The following is a 24,015-nucleotide window of genomic DNA, read 5'->3' on the forward strand; positions in this document are numbered from 1 at the left end:
GTGACAAATGTTTTGCAAGGCTGTCATTACACTTCCTGTTTCCAGGATCCTGAATGCATCTGAGCCTTCAGTTTCTGCCAACTGAAGCTGGATTTTATTTTATTTTTTTAAAAAAAGACAAGTAGTGTAAAAATACAGGTTTATTTCCCAACATGTGCCCACCTATGACCCCTCACATGAACTCCAACCCCCCAAAAGCTTTCCCCGTCCACCTCCCCTGCTCTCTCCCCTCCCCCCCATCATATCCTTTCTCCTCTTCAGTCATGTGGGCACCATGGTCAGTTCTGTGTAGCTGATGTACATCACCTTAGGGAAACCTGTGGGGGGATACAAAAGGGAGAAGGGTCAGAGGAACCCACTTCCCACTTTGAGAGGGAGGAATTGGGGGGGGGGAGCAAGGATTCAGCCAAACAACCAAGGGTTTGTTGTTATTACACAATGGCCCTGGCAAGGGTGTGAATCTGGCTACCACCAAGATTGCACAGCTTTGTGAGAACTAGGGGCAGCAGGTAGAAACTCCCTGATCCTCTCCACTCGCATTCTCCCATCCCTCTATTATCTTATTTTGGGTCACCACGATCATCTGAATCAGAGCAGCCAGATATATAACCCCAACAAACTTCTCATTTTGCCGATCCCCTGTTCTTACTATTCCTGAACTGATTATGTGTATGTGTGTATATAGGAGGGAGGGAGGAGTTGGAAGCACTGAAGCCAACATCATTGTGTAGAGTGAGTAGAAAATCTTCGAGAATCATAACCAACTTGGGGTCAATGCAGCCGAGGACTGAAGTGCAAGATACTTGGTAATTCATCTTCTAACTTTTCATGGTCTTTCTAGTTACTAAGAAGAAAAAAAGGGAATTCCATTTCTTGCCCTTTCCTCCTTTACAATGCATGTTTATATTGGGGAAGTATTTTTAAATTGCCTTACTACAAGTCAGTATGAAAGAAAACACCTGGCTTGAGTTAATGAAGAAAGCAAACATATACAGAGATCCACCTTATACCATTCTTACTGCTTTTTAGTTTTGTACCTAATATCAACACTTTTCTGTTTCCTTGGGGCTTTGGAATAATTTACAACATCTTTCTTCTTGTGCCCTTCTAAGGTTCAGTTCCCATTGATTACAAACCACTTGAAGGATGCCAGGTTGGGAGGTCTGATTTTTATAGCTGGGACTCTGTGGGGTCAAAATTCAAAAACTGTAGCCATGGTGGTCTTTGGTCTTTGCATTTATGATGCCTTTGACTTCATGCTCATTTTGTATGCATGTATGCATGTATTAACATTTATTTCATAAAATCCTAGGTTGGAAGGAACTTGGAGGTCTGCTGGCCCAATTCCCCACTCAGTGCAGGAATCTTCATACCATCCCAGACAAACAACTGTGTTCCATTGTTTGATAGCTCTTATAGTCAGGAAATTCCTCCTTATTTTGAGTTTGGATCTCCCTCTTAAAGCTTCCATCCACTGTCCTACCCTGCTTGTCCTACCCTCAGGCACTATGGAAAATAAATTCACACCCTTTTCCCTCTGACAGCCCTTCAAGTACTAGAAAACTCCTTTCATGTCTTCCCTTCACCTTCTCTTCTTCAGGCTAAATGTAGCAACTTCCTTTCATTGTTCTTCGTAGGACTTAACCTCCAAGCTCCTGACCTTCTTTGTCACATTTGTTATAAGTTACCAGAGAACTCGATATGGACAAATGTTATACTTAAATAAGCACTTGTGACACAAAAGTCTCCTTCTGTTCCTCTCTCCCCTACAAACCCTAGTTAGGAGCAACAGTCCTGCTCTGGAGATTTGACCGCCTGCATCCATACAGCCACCCATTCTCTGCCTCTCTTCCTTATAGCCCAATTCTCACAGATGGTTAGACAGAAAAGGAGTGAAACAGCCAGTCCTTTTCCTTGGTCCTGGCATGGCTCAGATTTATCTCCCTGGTCTAGCATAGACCTCGATCTTCTAGAATATCCCCCCCTGTTTCTGCTGGAGTATTGTTCATTTTGTATGGCCTTTGAGGAGACTGGATTTAAAGTGACAATGGAACTGATTTTTCCCCCAGCTGTGTTAATGAGATTTCTTGGGTTTGATCAACTATTAAATGGCTAGCCATCCTGGTGGACAGGGCGGTGAAAAAAGGTCCAAGTCAGATTTGGAAGCGATGTGGGAAATGGCTTGAATAATAAATGGCAGGTATTACCTTGCCTGCATATGATGGCTTTATAAATGGCATGCTTTGTTCAAGTGGGCTATTGATATGAGTTGACACAAACAGCAGCCAAAACTAAGGGTTGAGAACAGTTATCCTACGGAAAGGTTAAAATGATTTGACTTCTGTGTACATGCATGTTTAAAGTCAGGCAAGGGATGGGGACTGGGATGCCACCTAAACGGTTTCTAAGATGCACACTGTGGCAGTGAATAAGAAACACGCCCCACTATTAGAGCTTGGAACGAAGTAGCAAGCTGAGAGGAAGCAGGAGATTCAAGACAGATGAAAGAATGTTACCAGGCCAATTCATGGAAGGCAACTTGATAGTTCTTCTGTTCAAAAGCAGTATATTGACAAATATCAGACCAGGGGTGAGGAGAGGCCAACAATAGAGGAAGCTCCTCGCTAATTTCAAGTCTTTATCAGTAACAACACACTCCTGACTAGCAGCTTTTGGAAACAGATGCTGGATGAGATATTTCTTGGCCTTACTCACAAAGGGGATTCTTCAACTCTATCAATTCTTAATGGACTTCCAGTGGAGGCATGGCAAGCTAAACACGTCTCTATGGAGAGTGGAGACAAAGACTGTGGTAGGCCAGTTCTTTGGAACCTCTCCAGACAGAGAGAATGGGAGGTCACCCACATGTGCTCCAGATGGGTGCTCCTCATGAGGAGACCGTAGGACAATGGTCTCCTGCAGGTTTGAGTGCTGGGAGACAAAGGAATCAAATATCAAGCTCACAACCATGATGCAGCCTTTCAAAGGACATTAAGCTCACTAACCTCACTTCTAATCACTTTCAGATATTACTTATCTAACCATCTTAAAGCTATTAGAGATCTTTGGAATTTCAGACAAGTTCGAAAAGTCATCGGGTGAGTTTAGCTTCAACTCTGAACAAAAGAAAAATTTAAGAACTTAAAGAGTTTGAAATAAATGGCAAAAAGCTAAATAAGATTTTGAACCAAGAAAATTATAAATGAATTAAGGGTCCAGACAAATTTGGAATATTGAAACTTTTACGATAAGATTTTGGAACTATCTATATAAGATAAACAGCTTTTCATGGGAACCAAAATGATCTTGCCTACTGTAAGTCATAACAGAGACTTTATGAATTAAATTGGACACTAGAGGGAACTAAAGATTCCAGGCAAAAAGAAAAAAAAACCTGGTTTTGGTTTTGATTAGGATTGGAATTTACAGAATGACACAAAATTCTATAACATTTGAATATTACAGGAGATCTTCAAAGAATAGGGCCAGAATTAAGACCCACAATATCAATCATGTTAGTAATGATGTCTGCTTCTATGGATAGATTATGTCTAAAAATGTTAATGAAGGAATGACAGGTGTGAAGCAAATCTTGTTTGATGCAGAAATAGTAGAATCAGAAATATTGGATTAAAAAAAGTGTGGATTACAAGATGAGAAGGCATTTAAAGTGGAAATACAAGTCATAGGCCAAGAGAGTGACCCAGATAAGGGCTCTTTACTGGATATACAAAAAAACTGGCTGAAGTTTTAAAAATTAAAGAGGAAATACAAATGATAAACCAAGAGAATGATCTGGATAATGTCTTTTTATTGGATTTATAAAAGAGAGTATGCAACGGGACAAAGAATAATTGAAGAGAGATCAAATCCTATGACAATATTTGAATAAATTAAAGATTAAGATTTTCAGAGGTGAAAAGAAGGAATATAAAGTTGGTTTATTTGATTAAGGTTAAAATAGGATATGTTTTTATGAAATTCTGGCAACCTTTATGGACTTTTTGCTGACACCAGGATTGAAAAGTTGATGTCTTATTGATTTGCTTATAGATAAGGGCTGGTTATGGGAAGAAGAGATATCTGTTTGTAACCTTATAGTGGGTGAAGAACTACCAAACTTGTTTATACTTGTGATGAAGATTGGAAGCCACTTCTTTATATATATTTCTTTTCTTTTTCTTTATTTCACTAATTTCTTTTTCTTTTTCTTTTCTTTTTTTCTTTTTCTTTCTTTGCACTTTTACTCTCTCTTTTTACTTCCCTTTTTCTCTCTGAGTTTAGTTTGTATTAGTTTTTATTACTGTAATTAAAATCTTCAGTAATATATATTCTATAAATGCTTAATCTATGAATAATAAATTGGAATCACCAAAAAATGGACTATGGCCACTTTTTCAATCCACATAAACCAAAGAGCAGCACTAACCTACCACTTTGTCACGTGTGGTGTGTGCTTAGTTGTGATGGCAGCAAAAAATATGGGCACTCACTGTCTGCCCTGGGTCCTCTACCTGCAGAAAGGAGTTATTAATAGTCTTGCCCCTCTTTTCCCAGTTCAGGTTTCCCTGGAAAACCAGTCTGAATAGCATCTAAACCATTTGTAGCTGCACATAATAAGAGAAAGGGATGCTAAAGAAATGTTGTACTGTGCAAACAACAAGCTTTCTGTCACACAGCTGCCAATAGATTAATTCAACTTCTATCAAGAGAACAGTGGGGCCCTAATCTGTCTGTGCATTAGATATGATGACCAGAATTTTTTTGTCCACTAAGATCAAGTTTCCAGAGGCTTCCAGGACCAAAGGAAGGTCACTTTTCAGGAGCCCAGAGGAACACTTGGTCCTCACTTCCAGGGTCAGGAAGTTACTTTGTTCTCTGGGTTTGGCCAGATTAAGGCCTACCTAGGATGAAGGGCAGGCAGGAGTGAGGATTTATAGGTAAACCACTTGTTTTTCTTCAATCTGAAATCATGTTGGCTCATCTACCATGTCTGGGCTGCAAACATCCAGATGACCACCAGATGGCAATAAACAGAATTCTGCTTACTACCACCTAGTGGTCACCTGGATGTTTGCAGTCCAGATATGGTAGTCCTAAAGTTCACAGACATTGTGAATTGTAACATCATAATCTATCACTCTTGTTTCTACAGAATGGTTCACTGGGTTAGAACCAATTCTTCTTGAATGCCTCTGTCTGTTCTGCTATGGGTGACTACTTCTGTATAATACAGCACTTCTAGCCTTTAGGCAGCATGTATTGTTTGGTATCACGAGTCTGATAAAACTGTTGTAGACAAATCCATGGTGTAGTCGAGAAATCATGATCACTTTCAAGGTGTTTACAGATTGGTCATTTTATGATTAGCTCTGGAATCTTCCCAGGTTATGATAGAGTGATTGGTCTATAGTGCCTTGCTACTCCTTTGCCCCTCCCCACTTTTATTCTTTCCAACCTAAAAGAATGTTGGAAAGAAATGATGTAAAGGGGATCAGGACTCTGTTGTCTTCCATCACTAGGGGAACTCTCTGAAACCCGAACAGAAGTTCAACTAAACTAGCAGGAAGTTCCTTCAGTACTGTGCAATGCAGTTTACCTAGCCTTGGAGACCTGTAGAAGACCAGTAGATATTACCCAACCACGGGCACTTCCATGCAGGGTCATTGTACATCTCCAAAATGGACTGCGAAATTCCATATCACTGTTTGCATTCAACAATGACTGTAAACTCTTATTTCTAGCCCAGCTGCAATGTATCCAAGACCACTCACAAGGAGACAAAAGAGTGATCGTCCCATTTCAAGGGCTAAGCTCTGCACAAGTTGCAGGCAGGCCACATAATATAATTAATATAATACAATACTTATTATACTTATAAGTGTATGTATTTTAAAAGATGGACAAGAATTGGCCTCCCTTGCCTCCTGGGGTCAGGTCAGCCTCTCCCAGCTCCCCATCGTGGTTCAGCTACTGCAGTGTCTTGGCAACTTTGCTTGTCCTCATAAGTAGCCACTTTGCTCACACTCCCTTTTTTAAAATCCCTGAGCAAATCTACACAACTTGAATGAAAGATTGGGATGGAAGGGAACGGGGCACATTCTGAGTGCTCCTCTGTAGTCTTCCTAGGACACAGGTGGGAATAAGTTAGTGAATGGCTCAGGCTGCTCTGAGCATTTCAGGGTCAATGGCCACAGGCAGCAAAACTGCAGGGTGGCTTCAAGCAGCCTATGAGGGATTGGAGAATGGATACAGAAACAGAGGTCTTGGGCTGGGCAAACATTTCTTCTTTCTATCAAACCAGAGCTGGGACTCTGCTCCTGTTAGGTAAATTTTTGCAATTGCCTGATGAAATGATTGAGCCAAAACAGGAGTTGAGCAATTCTATCTTTTCTTTGTTATCAGCTACCTTTTTGTCACTTTCACTGAGCACATGTTCTTCTGCTTTTTTTCCCTGTCTTTTCTTTTGAACATAGCTGACCCTTTTAGCATCCAATGAAGCTTCCCATTTGAAACACCATTAAAATGCAAAAAATGGGCCAACACTCTTGGCCACATTTGCTGAGGAGGCTTAGAAGAGATATTGATAGACCAAAAGTGGCCTCCAATGTTGTACCTTTTACACTGCTAAAATAAGGAATGGAAGAAAAAGTCAAAGATTATCTTCCACTGATGAGCAACGGCTTTCATGTACTCTACTGAAGGACCCTGTAGAAGTATCTCTCACTAATACTGAGGTTTCATTTCAATGATGTAATTAGTTAGAACATAAATTCTTAAGACCTAATTCCTCCAAGGCACTGTGGTAGTGTGGAAAGGGTGGGCACAATATTTGGTGGGTGAAGCAGAAGGAAAGGAGGGAATGGTACTTACAGGGCAAGTACAGGTCAGCTGGAGGCACATCAGGTGGGGTCATCAAAGAGCAAATAAGACAGCGATACCTACTTTTGGGCTACTTACTGTCCAGCTTCTCATCTTTGCTCTCACCATTCAGAGTGCCTTTCTGTGAGAGCCTTGTGGAGGCATTGACAGCCGTGGCTGTTGCCTTGAAGCTGCGCTTGCGCTTCTGCACATTCTGCTCTGGGTGGAAGATGATGACGTAGACTTTGGGTACATAGAGCATCCCGAGAGAAACAGAGGCGCTCAGGCTCATGGAGATGGTGAGGGTCGTTGTCTGAATGTAGATCTGGGAGGGAGAAACACACAGGATGCTTGCTAAGAAAGCCCAAGGGCTTCATTGTAGTCCAGAAGATCAGGACTATGACATGCAATCACCAGTTCAAGTCAAGTCAAGTCACTCCTGAGTCAAGCTTGGCTCCTAGCATTTTCTTGACATGAAACAAAGAGTTTGCCATTGCCTTCTTCTGAGATAGTTTTTCTGATTACCCAGATGATCTGTTACCCAAGAACTAACCAGGGCTAACCGTGATTAAATTTCTAAATCAGCTACCTAGCTGAACACAATATCAAGTTGTAAGCTTTATTCTGGCCTTCATCATTTTAGGTTCATTGGGCCATGAAGAGTCAGAAGTGACAGGAAATTGTTCAACTGTAAATGTCAAAACTGGTGATCTAAAATGATACAGTTCAAGAAGAGCTACACTATTTGATCTTACAATTGTCCAAAGGGCCCTTCATAGGCTTGGAGAGAAGGGGCTTGCAAATGCCTGTAGCAGGTATGATTGAAATCCTTGCCTTCTGCTCATTTACCTGAGATATAAGTGCCCAGTTATTTCTATAGCAATCCTAAGTAAAAGCCTATATCCATTCAAGACACCTAAACCTTTTGGTTTCAGTGGATTTTGGCAGGCTTATCAGGAGTAAGGGTTCAATGGCCTTCCACTGTTTTTCTGAACTGAAGTTCCATCTCCTTCAAGAGCAATGGTGAGGGATGCTGGGAGCTGTAATTCAAGTATCCATGTTAATGGATGTAGTGTAGCAAAAACACAGACACCTTCTGAGAATTCCAGGGTTAATTAATCAAGAAGTGTGATGACATTCAAATGACAGGAGAGCAAGGGACCCTTGGTTGGATTGCCTGTTTAAGCTGTTGCATAAGGAATGGAGGTTTAATTCCTTCCCTGAAGGTTATTTCCCTCTTGAAAATTGCCCATTTAACAGCTTACACCCATTGGGCTGTAAGAAGAAAAGCAGTTCAGTGGCTGGAATGACTGAACAAAAGAGGCACCAGACCAAGAGGGAAACCGAATTCTTTCCCCAAACCACAGTTTAGTTCAAAATTCTTCCCTCCCAAGGGTCCATTTCACAGAAACAAACACACAGAGGAATCAGGATGTTATGAGCAATTGTCATGGATGTCTGGGGAGGGGCTGTTACTGAGCAAATGGCATGAATTACATAATTTAATCAGTTGCATGCAGAAGGAGATGAATTATGGAATGAGTGTTAGTTGAGGTTCTTTTGGCTGATGCAAATGACATAATTCATGTCATTTGCATGATGCTGTCATGGGCTGTGTATGATGTCACTGTGATTTGTAATGTAATGTGACGGATGCCTATGATAACATCTAGCCTCTTGGTTGAATGGATTGAAATCTAAGTCTCCTTATTAAGCACTCCATCCAGTAAGAGCCATAATTTGTTTAACCATGGTTCAATGAATCAACCACTACTGGGTGGATTTAAAACAGCATGCTAAATCATGATTTACTAACCACAGGGGCAGGATTTTCACTACACACTAAGCCACATTGACCAAACCACATTATAGTTTAATGTGATACATAAACAATTATAGAGTTCTTCCTCTTTTATAACAGAAAGAGATGTTACAGAAGGAAATGAGCCGTTGTATCTCTTTCTTCTTCCAGATAATGACTTGTAAGACACAATGCCTGGAATCGTATATTATATTAAGCAATAATGCTTTGTTTGGACTTAACACAGGGGTCCGATATTTGGGTGGAAAGAAAAAGAGAAGACCACTAGATGGCAGCAGGAAGAGTTAATAAACTCTCACTTTTCATTTGTCATCTCGTGGTCATCCAGATTTTTCAGCCCTGATACAGTAGCCCTAACTTAGTAATGTGGTGAACTGAACCACAGTTTGGTTTGTGAAGTACGATTTAGGCTGTTATAGGCTGGATTTGTAGAAAATGCTTCACTTGGTTATTGTGTTAACCCAGTTTTGGAGTTTGTGGAACCCGCTGAGCCCAAATCATTAGGGTTTGCACAAGCCACAAAAAAGTGGGTAAAACTAAGTTTAGAGCCAGTTTGTGGTGCAATGGTTAAGGCATCAGGCTAGAAACCAGGAGACCATGAGTTCTAGTCCCACTTAAGCACAAAGCCAGCTAGGTGACCTTGAGCCAGTCACTTTCTCCCAGCCCTAGGAAGGAGGCAATGGCCAATCACCTCTGAAAAACCTTGCCAAGAAAACTGCAGGGACTTGTCCAGGTAGTCTCCGAGAATCGGACATGATCGAATGGATTAAAAAAAACCCCAAGTTTAATATATTATGCAAATGTACCTGTTAGTAGATCATGTAACTAGACTCAGAGCATGATTTTCTCATGCCAATCTTTTTCCTGATGTTCAGTTATGAGGTCATCCAATGACCTCGTATGATATAAATCTCATAAATAACAATGTCACATTACTCAAAAAAAAAGAAAAAGAAAAAGAAAAAAGGCCTGCAACCCACAGCTCTTGCCAAACTGAGCTCTGCCTCAATGTTAGCCGTCCTCCATCTGAAATTTTCCAGATATGTTGGACTTTAACCAAGAGACAGGATGCCCAGGTTTGGTTGGTTTTATTTCATTTTATGTTATGGCTTCATGGTTTTATTCTTGTTATTTTAGTCCTATCGTGGATGCATTAATATTGAATGCCTTTGCTTTTGTTGTTCACTGTAAGCTACTGAAAAATCAGGAGGAGTCTAGTAGCAGCTAATATTAGTCCTTCTGATTTTTTGCTACCAAAAGCTAACATGGCTGTCCTCCTGCAGTGTACTACTTTCAGTAGTCTGTGCAATTGCAGCAGGTGTAAATCTGACAGGCATATAAAGAATTCCCAGACTGCTCAGCTCTTAGGAGTTGAAGCCATTGCCAGCTCTAGAATGGCCAAGGTCAGTGAAGGCTGAGATCTTGGGGTGGGGATGGGCAGCAAACTCTGTCTGTGTTGGGTGTTTGATTTAAGTGGGTCTTTCATCCTCCTGCCTACTTATCTGCATTGGAAGGAAAACTCCCTTTCAAACTGGGTCATTGAGCAGGACTGGGGCCTTCCTACTGAATTGGAATAGCTTTTCTGATGTAGAACTCTTTAGAGTGCTTACAGCTTCACAGTAGCCCTTAATACAAAGACACCAGAGGCAACCTGCCAGGGCTTGCTAGTCCTGACTGCTTTAAGCAGTCATACTTGTCTGCTTATTCATAGAACTCAGTTTCTAGAACACAATGTGGTTTGCCATTTGAACGTTTCTCTGAAGACAATTCCTCTTCACCCTAGCTGAGCAAAAACCTACAAGCCTGTTTTGAAGAAGTAGAGATAAGCTGATGAGATGGGAGCTCATTCTTTTCCCAAAGAGCTTTGAAATGTGCAGTGACCCAGGAGCAAGTAAACTCTATGCTGGTTGTTGGAGGCACAGCAACGTACTCTTACTGTACCATCAGAATGTGCCTAATAGCACATCTATCTCTACTTCAGGCCTTCCTCAGAAGATCATGGAAACAGCCTTTCGGGATTGAAGCTGATGGATACAAGTTCCAGGTGAGGGCTGTGAAGCTGCATGTCACTGTTTAGACATCAGGTAGGGAATGCTTGAAAGTTTTGATGCTCCTCCCCTAAAAGGACATCTTTACCAATACAGAATTAGCCTAGAAAGGAAAAAGAGTCAGGGTCTCCAACATACTGCAATTTGTGGGTAGATTTGACATGAAAAAAGAGCCATGAGTCCAACAATAAAATAGCTGTTATGAGAAGGCTGCAAAATGGGAGTGTCCAATTCTTTTTCTCTCTCCCCCTCTCTATCTCTCTGACACACACTTTTTCTCCATGCAGATGAACAGAGCATTTTGTCCATCTTCCACATAGAAAAGTGGAAGCTGTGATTCCCAAAAATGGCAAGGGAGAAGCAGACACCCTGCAAGGGAGCCTGTTCCTCCTAAATCTTTGCAGACGGATTTCCAGTATTCCCAGCCTATTTTAGGTAGAGAAGTATTTTTCCTTCCTCTCCTGAAATAAATGGAGACATTCCCTCATTCAGATGAGTGAGGAAAAAAACAGAGGTTGCGGGTGACTCAACATGGGGCAGTAGGGTTGGAATGAAACCCCCCAGAAACCAGTCCCATGGAGTTCATGGGGGGATATGGGGCCGGTCCTTTTTCTCAGCACAACCAACCTCAAGACAGCAAAATAGAGATCTCCCCAGTGTTTATCCTCCCAAGGACAACGTTGCCCGTTGTCCTTGGGAGGATAAACACTGGGGAGATCTCTATTTTGCTGTCTTGAGTTTCCAGAAGAAAGTGAGGATATAAACATCATTCAAACATAAAACAGATGGGGAATGCCCCAGGCATTTTGCAATGTGTAGAATGTGTTTTAGTTAGCCCATGGCTGGGTCAACACAGCCTTTGTGCAACCCCCAGCACCCCATTTTGACGGTTTGAGAGAAGGTTAAGAAGCAAAACAGATTTCTTAAGCCTTGCTTAAGAAGGCACCACCAACATTCCTTTGAACCTCAACCCACAAAACTGGGATAATTTTTTCCCATTTGGGGAGAGGGTTTAATGATTAAAAAGGGGTGCCATTAGCTTTTTAAAGCATCCATTTGGCCCCTTAACCCTCCCCCAGCAGACAAAATGAAAAAGCAGGACAGGTCTGACTTTGTCAGCCTTGCCTGCTACCATGACATCATAACATTACCTTCCTTGCCCTCTGCATCCCCCAAGCAACTTATGGTCCCCGGTCCAAAAGGTTTTGCTCATGCTGGATATCCAGATCCACCCACCGGTAATCTGAAGTGATTCAGTCCATCAAGAAACATACCAGATTTTGGCTTGTTTTAGTTTTCAGTACAAAAAGAGCCAATACAGGGGAACTACACCAGCAATCTACATGTGCTTTCTTCTGCTTTTGCCCCAAGGATAGCAAGGATAACAGCAAGAAAGCTTTTGAGCTACAGTACTTACTGTTTCTCTTTCTGACTGCCTCTCTTAAACAGAAGAACCTCAACTGCTTTCTTCTCAGCCTTCCCCAATCTGAAGCTTCCCCATTGTGTTGGGTTACAATTGTCATCTTCCACCCTTGTTATAATGGAAAGGGGGGCCCAACAGATCTTGGGAACAACAGGCTTGGGCAGAGATGTCTACAGAGGTGGTGATGATGAAAAAAGTGCACGTAAAAGAAGAGTGGGGCTTCAAATGCAAGCTTGTGGCTGCCATCTGGACTTTTTTCACACACACCCATCCCACGGACCCCTCTGGATTTGGGTATACTGCTCTAACTTTGCCCTAAGGGAGAACAGCAGCTTGTGGATAAAGTACCAGCTCCCCTCACCTCAACAGTCTTCTGCAGTGGCAAACCAATGCTTAAACATAACAGGTGTCCTGATGTAACTTAGTTTGAAGCCTATATTCTACTTAAACCTCATTCTCTCCTGTGCCACCCAACTCCTTGGCCTGACTGTTCCCACCTTCTCCGCTGACTGAGCTGTGCCAAAGAAGATGGGCACAAAGGCCAGCCAGATGATGCAGGTTGTGTACATGGTGAAGCCAATGGGCTTGGCCTCGTTGAAGTTCTCGGGCACACCGCGGGCCTTGATGGCATAGATGGTGCAGGTAACCATCAAAACAATACTGTAGCTGAGACAGGAGATGATAGAGAGGTCTGACATGTCACATTTGAGGACCCCCTGGGCGAATTCTGGGTTGGGTGTACGTTGTTCTTCATAGTCAATGATGCTGTGGGGCGGCTGTACCCCCAGCCAGATGACCACAGCCACGACTTGCACGGACATGAGGCTGAAGGTGATTACCAGTTGGGAGGTGGGGCTGATGAATTTGGGTGGGGTCACTGACTTCTTGCCTTGCTCAAAGATGCGGTAGATGCGGTTGGTTTTGGTTAACAATGCTGAATAGCTGATGGCCATGCCCAAGCCAAGGAATAGGCGCCGGAAGGCACAGATGGAGACACCCGGCTCAGCAATCATCAAAAAAGTGATGGAATAGATGAGGAAAATCCCAGTGAGCAGGACGTAGCTCAGCTCACGACCTGAGGCTCGGACAATGGGTGTGTCATTGAAACGGATGAAGGTGATAACGATGAAGACAGTGCCAAGGATGCCCAGAATGGCCAGGAAGATGGGCAGAATGGCCCAAGGAGAGCTCCACTCTAGCTTGACAATGGGTGTCGGGCGGCAGGCTGTACGATTGAGATTGGGCCGCATGTTGAAGGGACACATTTCGCAGGTGAACTCATCCAGTTGGTACTGGTAGCCATCACACAGCTCACAGTGCCAGCAGCAAGGAACACCTTTCACCATCTTCTTCCTCTCTCCTGGGTTACAGGGGAGGCTGCATACTGATGAGGGGATCTCCTTCTGACCACCTGACCACTGCATGTCCTCAATCTATGGGAGAAGCAGAGAAAGCCAGAGAACAGTGATTGGCACATTGTCCCAGGGAATCCCATCTGTGTTTCAGTACCTTGCAGATTCCTCTTAGTTAGCGGGATGTAGTAACAATGTGTTGGCTTGTCAGGTAGTCTCTTGATTAGCTTGCCAGGAACACGGTTGGGGTAAAACTGGGCTTTGATTGCCCCTGTGGCCTACTGGCCAAAACTGACCAGTACCATCCTCACTATTAGCAGGAACACTGCATGTGGAAAGGGTACAATGAGGGTGAACAACCTAGTCTACAGCTTCTCTATCTTACTGAATAGTGTTGTCTGAAAGCCTTGAATGATCAAAGCCATGATGGGCAGTGAAGAGAATATTTACAGGTCCATTTGGTGACATACATGTCACATGGAAGATTGCCAAGAAGACGACTAAGCAGGGAAAAACATGGATTAATGTATGAAATGAAAGAATAACAAGAACCTAAGACAAGAGAAAGGATGTAAAAGACTGCAATGAAGGTGGTCTAATTTTGTGGAGTGGAATTGATGAATATATTCAAGGAAGTGAAGGTATAGGTTGAACTGAACACTGGAGTTAAAGTTGGGGTGACATTTTGATTTATCTATGGAGAAGCTTCTCCTAATAAGGAAAACATACACATGAAATGGGTTATGCTCTTTTAACTGAAATAAATTGAGTATTGTTTTGTTTCTTTAGTAATTTTTTTCAGTTTGAACATGTTCCAGAATTGTTAGAATGTAAGAGCTTTCACACAAAGCCCAGCCTGTGCGGTGGGACTGCAGTACTGAAAGACTTTGGACAACAATTCCTCTTGATGATTATCAAGGGATCAGATCCATGAGCAGCCAATCAGGTATGTTCTATCATAGAAATGCACAAGGAGGACTATATCTGACAGTGGATAGTAGTTTGCCATTTGTTCTTGCTATGGGACCTTAAAATAATGTACAACAATATCCCATTCATTATAATATGTCCCATTCACCATTCAGGTCCAGCAGGAGGGGTATGTTGCAGGTTGCGTCTGCTAAAGAGCTTCATCTGATGGGATCCAGATGATGTGCCTTTTCTGTTGTGGCTCCTGCCTTCTGGATCATCATCCCTCCCAAGGGGAGGTTGGCCCCATCCCTGTTAGCCTTTCGGAAGGCTCTGAAAATGTGGTTCTTCTAGCAACCTTGGGGATCCCACGGGGAGCCTATGCAATGATTGCATTCCATTTAGATGGTTGTTCTCCCACAATCTTGTTTTTATTCTCTTATTTATCTTGTTTTTATTTATTTTTTAAAGTGTTTTAATAGTTGTGATATTACTTTAACTATTGGTTGCACACTGCCCAGAATCATGTTTGGTGAGATGGGCGGCTATATAAATGTGTTCATAACAACATAACATAACATAACATAACATAACATAACATAACATAACATAACATAACATAACATAACATAACATAACATAACATAACATAACATAACAATACTGTAGGAATGCTGGGTGGCATTTAACTGAAAGAGGAGCTATGCCCAGGCACAGACTTTGGTAGGCCTCAGCTAGGGGAGTTCCCAGTTGCTACTTAATTTTTTCTTCAAAGCTCCAGAATACCCAGTGGGTGATCACTGCAGAGCAGAGGAGAAGTTTTAAAAAGTAAAGAGGGCTAAAGACTCAACCACGTTCGCAGAGGTGGGCCAGCTGCTCCACAATGTCGGGAATTGATACTGAGTTTTAATAGGCTGGGCAAACTTATTGGAAAGAGGAGTCATGTTTTCAAAATTATTTCTATGGTGGGGAGAAGGGTTACAAACATGATTTAAAGATGATGATGATGATGATGATGATGATGACAATGATGATGATTGATTCTATGCTGCATCACTCACATTCAGGCGAAGGTATTCTGTCCACTGGCCAATGGCCCTGTATCCTGGGGCCGTGGTATTTGTCAGCTGATACTGGAAAATGTCATAACGCCCAGGGGCATCTCCGTTTTCATTGAACATTACTGGTGTCCCAGCACTGCCTGCAGGAAGGAAAAGATTACAGGGAGACATTGACATCCCTCCGGATGGAGATTTTCTAAAAGCGAATGAGACAAGTTCATGCAGAGGGACACTGGCCAACAGTGGCTTCTGGGAAGAAGAGGTATAGGCAGCCTCCAAGGTTAGATGTGGTGGCCCTCCTACCTGGGGGTCTCAGAGGTGTTGGTTTTACTCTTGTGAAAAACAGGATGATGTGTGGGACAAGAGGCTTAGGGGCTGATCCTGTGAGGCTATTCTTAGACTAACATTTTCCGCTGCAAGCATTGATGGGTGGGAAAAACTGCAGATCAAAGGCTCTACCTCTCCAGAAGGTGGATGTGTCCAAGGGCAGGACATGCCGAGTATGACATTCCTACATACGTGCATGACAAATATTTTGGCCTGGAGCTGTTGGTTTGTGTCTTAACAGGCAGCTTTCCCTTGTTTGTGACCAAAAGCTGTAGAATCTGGGAAAAGCTTTTTCACTCCTTTCTGCCCTGCCTGCTGCATACTTGTATTTGCCTGCCAGTTCAAGGTCACAGCCCTAGGTTACTCTAAAGCTTTGCTCAATTCTCCATGTCTGCAAACGTAGAATGCTACATATGACGCAAAGCTGTACAACCCAGCACCTTGGCTGCAAAGGGGATTCTCTGTCGATCTCACCATTGAAGTTGACCCCCAGAATGTAATGCAGCAGGGTCCGCCCGTGAATCGGGTCCATCCTGTCGCACACTCCAGTGTGGCCTGAGCAGAGCTCTGTGTGCATGTTGTGCAAGGCGTGGGCCATGGCGTACACGGCATCAATTACAAACTGCACCTTCCCTTCCTGTTCGTAAGTTGATTCTCGCCCAATTCGTTCATCTCCTGAAGAAGGGAGAAAGATGAGTCAAAGCCACTTGTCATTCTGAATACTTCCTCATATTAAAACATGCTGTGGGCTGTGAAAGCTTTTTCTTTGAAGACTCAGCTGTGTCTTGCTCTTTTTTTTTTTTGAGATGCAAGACTCTTCTTTTAATTTCCCTGGCCTTTTAGATGTTCTTTCCTTTTTGCTGGCTGTGATAATGTGGTCAGGTGCCTCATCAGAGCCATACTATAACTCAGTGTTTCTCAACCTTGGCAATTTGAAGGTGAGTGGACTGCAACTCCCAGAATTCCACAGCCAGCATGCTGGCTGTGGAATTCTGGGAGTTGCAGTCCACACATCTTCAGGTTGCCAAGGTTGAGAAACACTGCTATACCTTATTTCAAACATGCCAACTTTGTTTTCCAAGAAAAATAGCTACTCAAATAATGATTCATATCTGGGCAGTGTAGTAGTTTCCTTTCATAAATTATATTGCATCCCCTGTTCCCAGCTGCTATGAGCAATGCTACTTAGAAGGGAAATAAAGCTCTGAAGTTATTCAGTTTACTACAAGCAAAACATTCTGTGGTAGGAGAGCATTTCTCCATTCTGAAGTAGAATAGAATTTATCATGGCAGTCAAGTTTTCTATTCTTCATATTATACAAATGGATGCATACATGCAGCAGAATAAGAAAGTAGGATAGATTTGTTGAACCATTTTCCTTTCCCCCCCTTATTAAAGAGAAAAAAACAAATTGAAACATAAAAGAGGTAGCAGACAGAAAGAGAGCACAACCTACTAGAGAGGAGAACGGAGATGGCCTTCAAGAAGGGATTCAACAACTATTATGTAACATCAGCTTGACCCAGATAGACAGGAGGGGGTAAGGAAAAAACTCAAGATTGCCCTGCCTTGATTCTCTTTAGTATAAGAGGGAAGAGAGAGAATCTGTTAGGCTTTCAAGATTCTGTTTGTCGTACCTTATATAGTAATAACAAAGTTCTAGTAGTGATGTCTATTTCCTGACCTGGTCTACTTCAAAGGGTTGACCTCAATCTTGAAAGCTTGACAGAGATTCTCTCTCTCTCCCCCTTCTTATGGATTCTCTAAGGAGAATCCAGCCAGGGCAATCTTGAGTTTTTAACTCACCCCCTTCCTGGGCTAAGGTAGATGGTTGCACAATGGCTGTTGAATTCCTTCTTTGGGCCATCTCCATATTCCTCCAAATCTACTTGCTATTGGTTAGGTTTTTGACTTGTAGAGATATTAACTTTCTTCGAAAGTAAACAAATGCATCTGTAATCTGTCCAGATAACAGATTACAATGCATTTGTTATCTGAAGTGGGGCATTTACCATCCCAGAACTTTAGCTCGTAATTCTTCTGCATATGTACACCTCTCCTTCTTCCTACATAAAATAGAGCAACTCTGCTCTCCTCTTGCCTCTGGAAGGCAAAGTTGGGAGAGGGGCATTTCAACACCTCCTACACTCCCAAAACACAACTCTGATTGCACCCACTAGAGGTCAGCTGATCCTGCATCCAAATAATGAGTGACAAACATCATATGCTTTGAGGCTGTACTTGGAGAGTATCAGAGTAAGGGAAAAATACTGCTTTCAGCTGGTACAAATAATGAGGACTTAAAGCTCTCTTACTCACAAATTGGGGATGAGACAAGGGCAACATCAAAGACAGGATTTCATTTGTCAATACAAAACTGCGAAGATGGGAACAGGGGTCTGATTACATGTTATGATTAAGGCAGGGTGTGTTCTGAAAGCTGCATGAGTGAAAGTTGTACTTCTGGGTGTCTCAGCTTACTGCTCTAAAAAGACAAATCCTTAGTTCATGTAAAGAATAATAACCATTCCCCTGGCTGTCAATGAAAACCTTAAAACCCCCTTCTCCTTCACATCCCACTGTGTAGGACACCAGTGCTAAGTCAGATTGGCAGGTCTCTCTCTATTTTTCTTGCCAACTCCTGACTTTTGATGGGTTTCTTTTCAAAACAGTTGCAATGCTTCAATCTTTCCTGCCCTGCCTGCCTGCACACTTTGTGTAGAGACTGTACCAAGCTGAACATTTCTCAGTTGCTGGGAGAGGGAGGCTGAACCAAATTTGTTATCAACTGGTCAGGCACCGTGCACCTTCAACTGCCAGCAATTCGGGGAAGAGAAGAGGATGTGGGAAGTACTGGGGACTTTTGGAGGTGGGTTTGAGAAATCAAGGGGAAAAAGTGGTTTCTGACTGGAGAATTCACAGGGCCAACTAAAAGGAGCAGAGCAAAGGAGGTTGAGTTAGACATTTTCCAGGGGAAAAGTGCCTGAAGAGGAAGCAAGCACTCCTTGCTTTCTTTCTCTCATGCAGGGGGGAGATTTGGAGGTCTAATCTCCTCTATTCCCTGCGGAGATGAGTAACAGCCTGGGCCTTGAAGCTCTGTGACATTTTCCACCACAATCACCTCAAAACCAGGGATTAGGGTGCAATTAGGTACAAATGACTCCTGTTGAATCATTCATTGGAGTAGTAATTCTGCGTATCAACTTTCCTTGCTTTACTCCTCCCTCCCTTCCTCCCTAGTTCCACACATTAAGAGTAGCCCTACCAGTACATTTGCGGCCCCCTTCATCATATTGGAACCCTGGACGGGTCAGTTTACACCTGAAGTCTTCCTCCCAGAATTCAGCAAACCAGATGTTGCGTCGATTGTTCTCCAAGGAGCGTGTGGTGAAGTATTGGTCAAAACCTAGAAAGAGAACAAGGGAGGGAGGGAGGTCAGGGCTCTGCAGGCATTTTTTCAAAGAACTGTCAATTTTTTTATTTTCGAGGCAGCTGCTGAAGCTGAATCATTACCAGCTGCTTAATTTCTCAATTTTAGTATTATCTCCATGTCAAAAAGTTTTCGTTCTTGGCTTTGCAGGGTGGAGCACTCTTAACAACATAGGAGCATGTATGCTGAATGTGTGTGTGGGTCAGCATCCAGTCATCAAGCACTTGGATATAGAGGTGGTGGTTTTTAATCTATAAAAACCACATAGAAACTTCAGCAGGATGCAACAGTTCTCATTCCTGCCAGTCAAACTTTATCTTTCAGATTTCATTCTTTTGAGAGAGTCCTATTCTCTGTTGCATTTTGACACTACAATTTATCCTTTTATTTTAGAGAAATTAACAAAGTCTTTCAGTCTCAGTCATTAGCAGTTTAAAATCCCTAAGCACAAGTATCTGTCTGGGGCAGTGTGGAGGGGAGACGTCTCTCTTCCCACTCTTTGGTCTTCACAGCTCTGAAGAGTCACTTTAAGTCTATTAAATCATGGATTCAGTGTCACCTTAAAATGGATTAATTGCCAATAATGCATTTTAACACCCTCCCACATTCACAACTCAGGCTCTTAAAGAACAGTGCTTAAGAATCAAATGCTTTTTAAAAATGAATCAATATGCAGCTGTGCTCCACGGAAAATAAAGGAAGAAGGAGAACAATTATTTAAGCATGCATTTTCAAAACATTCACTGTGTTTGCTTGACATGTGCAGCTGGGACATTGGTGGAGTTTAATGTGTCATTGTTCAACTGTGTCAGCTGTGGGTTATAGAGGATTAGTTTTACCCAAACCAAGCAGGGCACTGGTTTCTGTTAAATTAAACTCCCATGAGTAGCTATGTCATACACCATTTTTTTTTTTTTTTTTTTTTAATCTGCGCTCAGTCGTTACCGACTCTGCAGTGACTGCTTGGACGAGTCCTTGCAGTTTTCAAGGCAAGTGTTTCGGAAGTGGTTTGCCAGAGCCTCCTTCCTAGAGCAGAGCCCAGCTGGCATGCGCAGGAGGCGGGGCTTCCATTGCTTCGTGCCCTTTTCGGGCACGCGTGGTTTTTCGCGCTTACCAGCAACTGCTCCCGATTCCTTTTTGCAAGGTGCCGCCAGCATTTTTCCTCCCACCGGAGTGAGAGTACCCATTTATCTACTCACGTGAGTTTTCGAACTGTTGGGTTGACAGGAACTGGGGAGGAAACAGGAGCTCACCCTGCTAACGCGAAGGCTGGACTCGAACCGCTGAAGCGTCGACCATTTCTGGCCAGCAACTTTCAGCGTCATTAAGCCGCTGCGCCACCGCGTCCCCCTTGTCATACACCATAGGAAAGACTATTACCATGGGTTTAAACTAGGACTGTCACATCTGGGCTGCAAGCTGTTGTGAACAAACCACTGGGGATGGTTCACCTATACTGCTAAGTTGGGGCCACCATATCTGGGTAGCAAAGTTCTACCTGGCCACTGACAGCAAGAGTTCCAGTTGTCTATCATCTACTGGTGGCCTTGATTTCTGTGGTTCTGATCCCTAGCCCTAGTCAAACTTTTCTTCTGGTTGTCAGCACAGATGGCCCTGTAAAACTGGGTTTTAGTAGAAGTTCCCTCTCTCTCATTATTTTACTCTCTATCCATCCAATGAGTATGGGGGTAATGAAACAGGGGAGAGAAGGGATGGTGGTAGGTAGAAAAGACAATCCTGTTTTTCAGGAAGAATAACAAATGCAGAAGTGACATTTGTTCTGGGGGATGTCTGCCACCTGTCTGCCCAGCACAATGATGGTCATTTTCTGGTAGGTCTCAGGAAGGAGAGTTAGCCCCGGGGTCATGGCAGAGTGGGCCAGCTGTGTCATGTGACCTCAGCCAGTTTGCTCCCCCCACCCCCCCCAGCCAAAGCTGCATGCTGTTGTTCTCCTCTGCTTGGAGTAAGCCTTTGTTACCTTCAATCGAGGCTCTTTTGGGTAAGATGGTCACTGCTCCTTCAGCCACTTCTTCTTGCATCAGAATGGGGGAGATCTTGGAGCCCCAGCTGTCAGAACCTACCCAGAGGAACTGCCCTGTCAGATTGGCATGACGGGCGGCTTCCAGCACTCGTCTGCAGAGGTGCAGGGGAGAAATGAGAGGCACTGCCTTTCCTGACTAACCCCTAACCAAGACAAAACATGCCCTATCAATCGCCTTTTTTGGCCAAGTCCCTGTGATGTTGTGTTGCATTGATATCTCACCCCCAGCTCTTGTGTGAGATAGACTTCAGTCAACGTTGGCCATACCAGTGTTTTGCTCCTTATTCCAACTGATGCCAGGAAAGTCTCAAGATCTGTACAATTGGTTAGGATCTGTCCAACATTACCTTAGAGCATTATTTCTCAACCCTGGCAACTTTAAGATGTGTGGACCTCAACACCCAGAATTCCCCAGCCAGCATGCTGGCAGGGGAATTCTGGGTGTTGAGGTCCACACATCTTAAAATTGCCAGGGTTGAGAAACACTGCCTTAGAGGAAAGTCAGGAGACTGGCAGTGACTGGGAACCAAAGTGCTAGAGACACGATAGGGTTCTGCAGTGAGCACAACAAATTTCACGCTGGAATAGTCTTCTGCAAACTCAAGACTGAGTGGAGACTTCTGCAACTCAACCATGGGGAAAGGTGTAACGATTGCTCACCCAGTGGATTCAGAACTGCAGCTGTAAGCCAGTATGTAGTTAATGCTGGACTAGGACTAAATACTTTTACATGCTGCACTGAGCCATGATTAGGCAATCTTTTTCTAGCTTGGGAAGGGGGGCAGTAATTTATTTATGTATTTATGGGGGCAGCTGGGGACACAACTAATGATGTGAAGACATTGGGAGATGGGGTTAGAGGGTTGTGGGCCAACTGGAGTATATTAAATCTGGCAGAGGTTAAAGACAGAGCTAATATTTCTATGAAAATTTGCTGAAAATTATGCAGCTGAAAATGAGTGATTTTGGATGGTTTGCTGGTGACCTGGGGGCTAGAAAATGGGAGTTGGGGGGGGGGGAATGTGGATCTGAAATTGTCTACTCCCTGCAAGAAGCCATGATGTGTTTTGATCATAGTTTTTTTGAACTAGCCTGAAACTCACAGATGAATTAAAATATCACAGTTAATTCTTGGTTTGGTTTTACTCCTTTTTAGCTGCTCCTGCTTTGCATCTCTCTGGATTGATAAGAGATTTGGATGGGCCACAGAAACCAACCAGACCTAACTAGGAAACCATAAATAAACCATGCACTTGGACATGAGTTGCAACAGGTAAGCTAAAAACAAACCATGCTTTCAACTTGATTTAATGCCCTATAAACAATCATTCACTGAATTATTCCATTTGCACATCACGCTAAGCTGAAAATAAACTAATCTCAAATTCAGCCATCCTGTTTCTTTAATAATTTTGGACCAGTTTATCTCACTGTATCGGGTGTTGTCAGGAGAAAACAGAGGAAGAAACATGTAGGCCACCCTTGGAAGGAAGGCAGAACACAAATGTACAAAAGAAAAACATAGCAAATGGTGCATTTACTTGATGTCATCCTCATTGGCGAAAATGATGATGCCGCGGGCATTGGGAGTCTCCATCAGTCTCTTGATCACTTTGTCAAACTCTCCTGGCTTTGGTTCTCGTGGGATCTTGATAGACTGGGCAATGCAGACTCCACCTGCCAGGTAGGAAAAAGCCTTAGGAAGTGATTGGGAAAGCTTGGTTTAGTGGCTGAGCATCTGCCTTATATGCAAAGGTGGCTGATTCAGTCCCTCAACATCTATTTAAAAAGAAGTTGGTTGTAGGTCATGGCAAGATCTCATTGTGCCTGAGATCCTGAGGGTTGGCTGTTGGCTTGAGTAGCCTGGTCTACATTGGCAGGTCACCTGAACTGGAATAAGACCCCTTCCTATGTTCCTATTCTGCTCTTCAGTCCTGAAGAAGATTCTTCTGAACTATCTCTCAATCCTTGTGTCCTGACGCTTTGCTGATGTTTCGTGCTCTTGGGCACAGTCCAAAGCTGTGCTGGCTCCTAAATTATGTTCAGGGAAAGTTCACATTCACTGAAAGCTTCTCAGAAGTTCCTGTGGTCCAAAATATATTTGATGCAGCCATAGCAATGCACATTTTGTTATTTGTCCTTCTTGCCTTGCTCCTAGGGATACTTATAGAATCATAGAATCATAGGATTGGTAGGGACTTTGGAGGCCTTTTAGTCCAACCCCCTCCCCAATGCAGGAATCCTCAGATCATTCTGGACAAATTACTGTCCAATCTTTTCTTGAAAACCTTCAGTGATGGAGCACCCACAGCTGCAGGAGGCAGGCTGTTCCATTGCTTAATAGCTCTCACAGTCAGGAAATTCCTCCTTAGTTCAAGTTTGGATCTCTCACTGTAAAGCTTCCACCCATTGGTTCTTGTCTTACCCTCAGGTAATAGGGAGAATAGATCCACTCCCTCTTCCTTGTGACATCCCTTCATGTATCAGAAGACTGCTATCATGTCTCCCCTTAGCCTTCTCTTCTTTAAGCTAAACATACCAAGTTCTTTAACTATTTGTCATAGGATTTAGCCTCCAAGCCCCTATGCACTGTTTTCAATTCCTCAACATCCTTTTTGTATTGTAGTGACCAGAACTGGACACAATATTCCAGGTGTGGTCTGACCAGTGCAGCACAGAGCGGTACTATCACTTCCCATGATCTTGACCTCTACTGACGCAGCCCAAAACCTCGTCGGCT

The 24,015-nt window shown here is 43.1% G+C and overlaps 1 protein-coding gene across 1 annotated transcript in view; it reads right to left on the reverse strand.

The window, feature by feature from the left end:
• Positions 1-261: 261 nt before the first annotated feature.
• LOC103054660 (metabotropic glutamate receptor 6) overlaps positions 262-24,015 on the reverse strand; it is a 28,469-nt gene continuing 4,715 nt past the window's right edge. Inside the window, exons 3-10 of the mRNA XM_007430817.2 lie at positions 22,817-22,952; positions 21,213-21,367; positions 19,070-19,210; positions 16,278-16,478; positions 15,477-15,616; positions 12,652-13,587; positions 6,961-7,186; positions 262-317 (exon numbers count right to left, since the gene is read on the reverse strand). Coding sequence (XP_007430879.1) covers positions 262-317; positions 6,961-7,186; positions 12,652-13,587; positions 15,477-15,616; positions 16,278-16,478; positions 19,070-19,210; positions 21,213-21,367; positions 22,817-22,952 — 1,991 coding nt within the window. The remainder of the gene's footprint in view (positions 318-6,960; positions 7,187-12,651; positions 13,588-15,476; positions 15,617-16,277; positions 16,479-19,069; positions 19,211-21,212; positions 21,368-22,816; positions 22,953-24,015) is intronic.

Source organism: Python bivittatus, unplaced genomic scaffold (genome assembly GCF_059951505.1).
Source record: "Python bivittatus isolate LINGU-HERP-01145 unplaced genomic scaffold, Pbiv_v1 ctg000220_np1212, whole genome shotgun sequence".
Classification (NCBI taxonomy): domain Eukaryota; kingdom Metazoa; phylum Chordata; class Lepidosauria; order Squamata; family Pythonidae; genus Python; species Python bivittatus.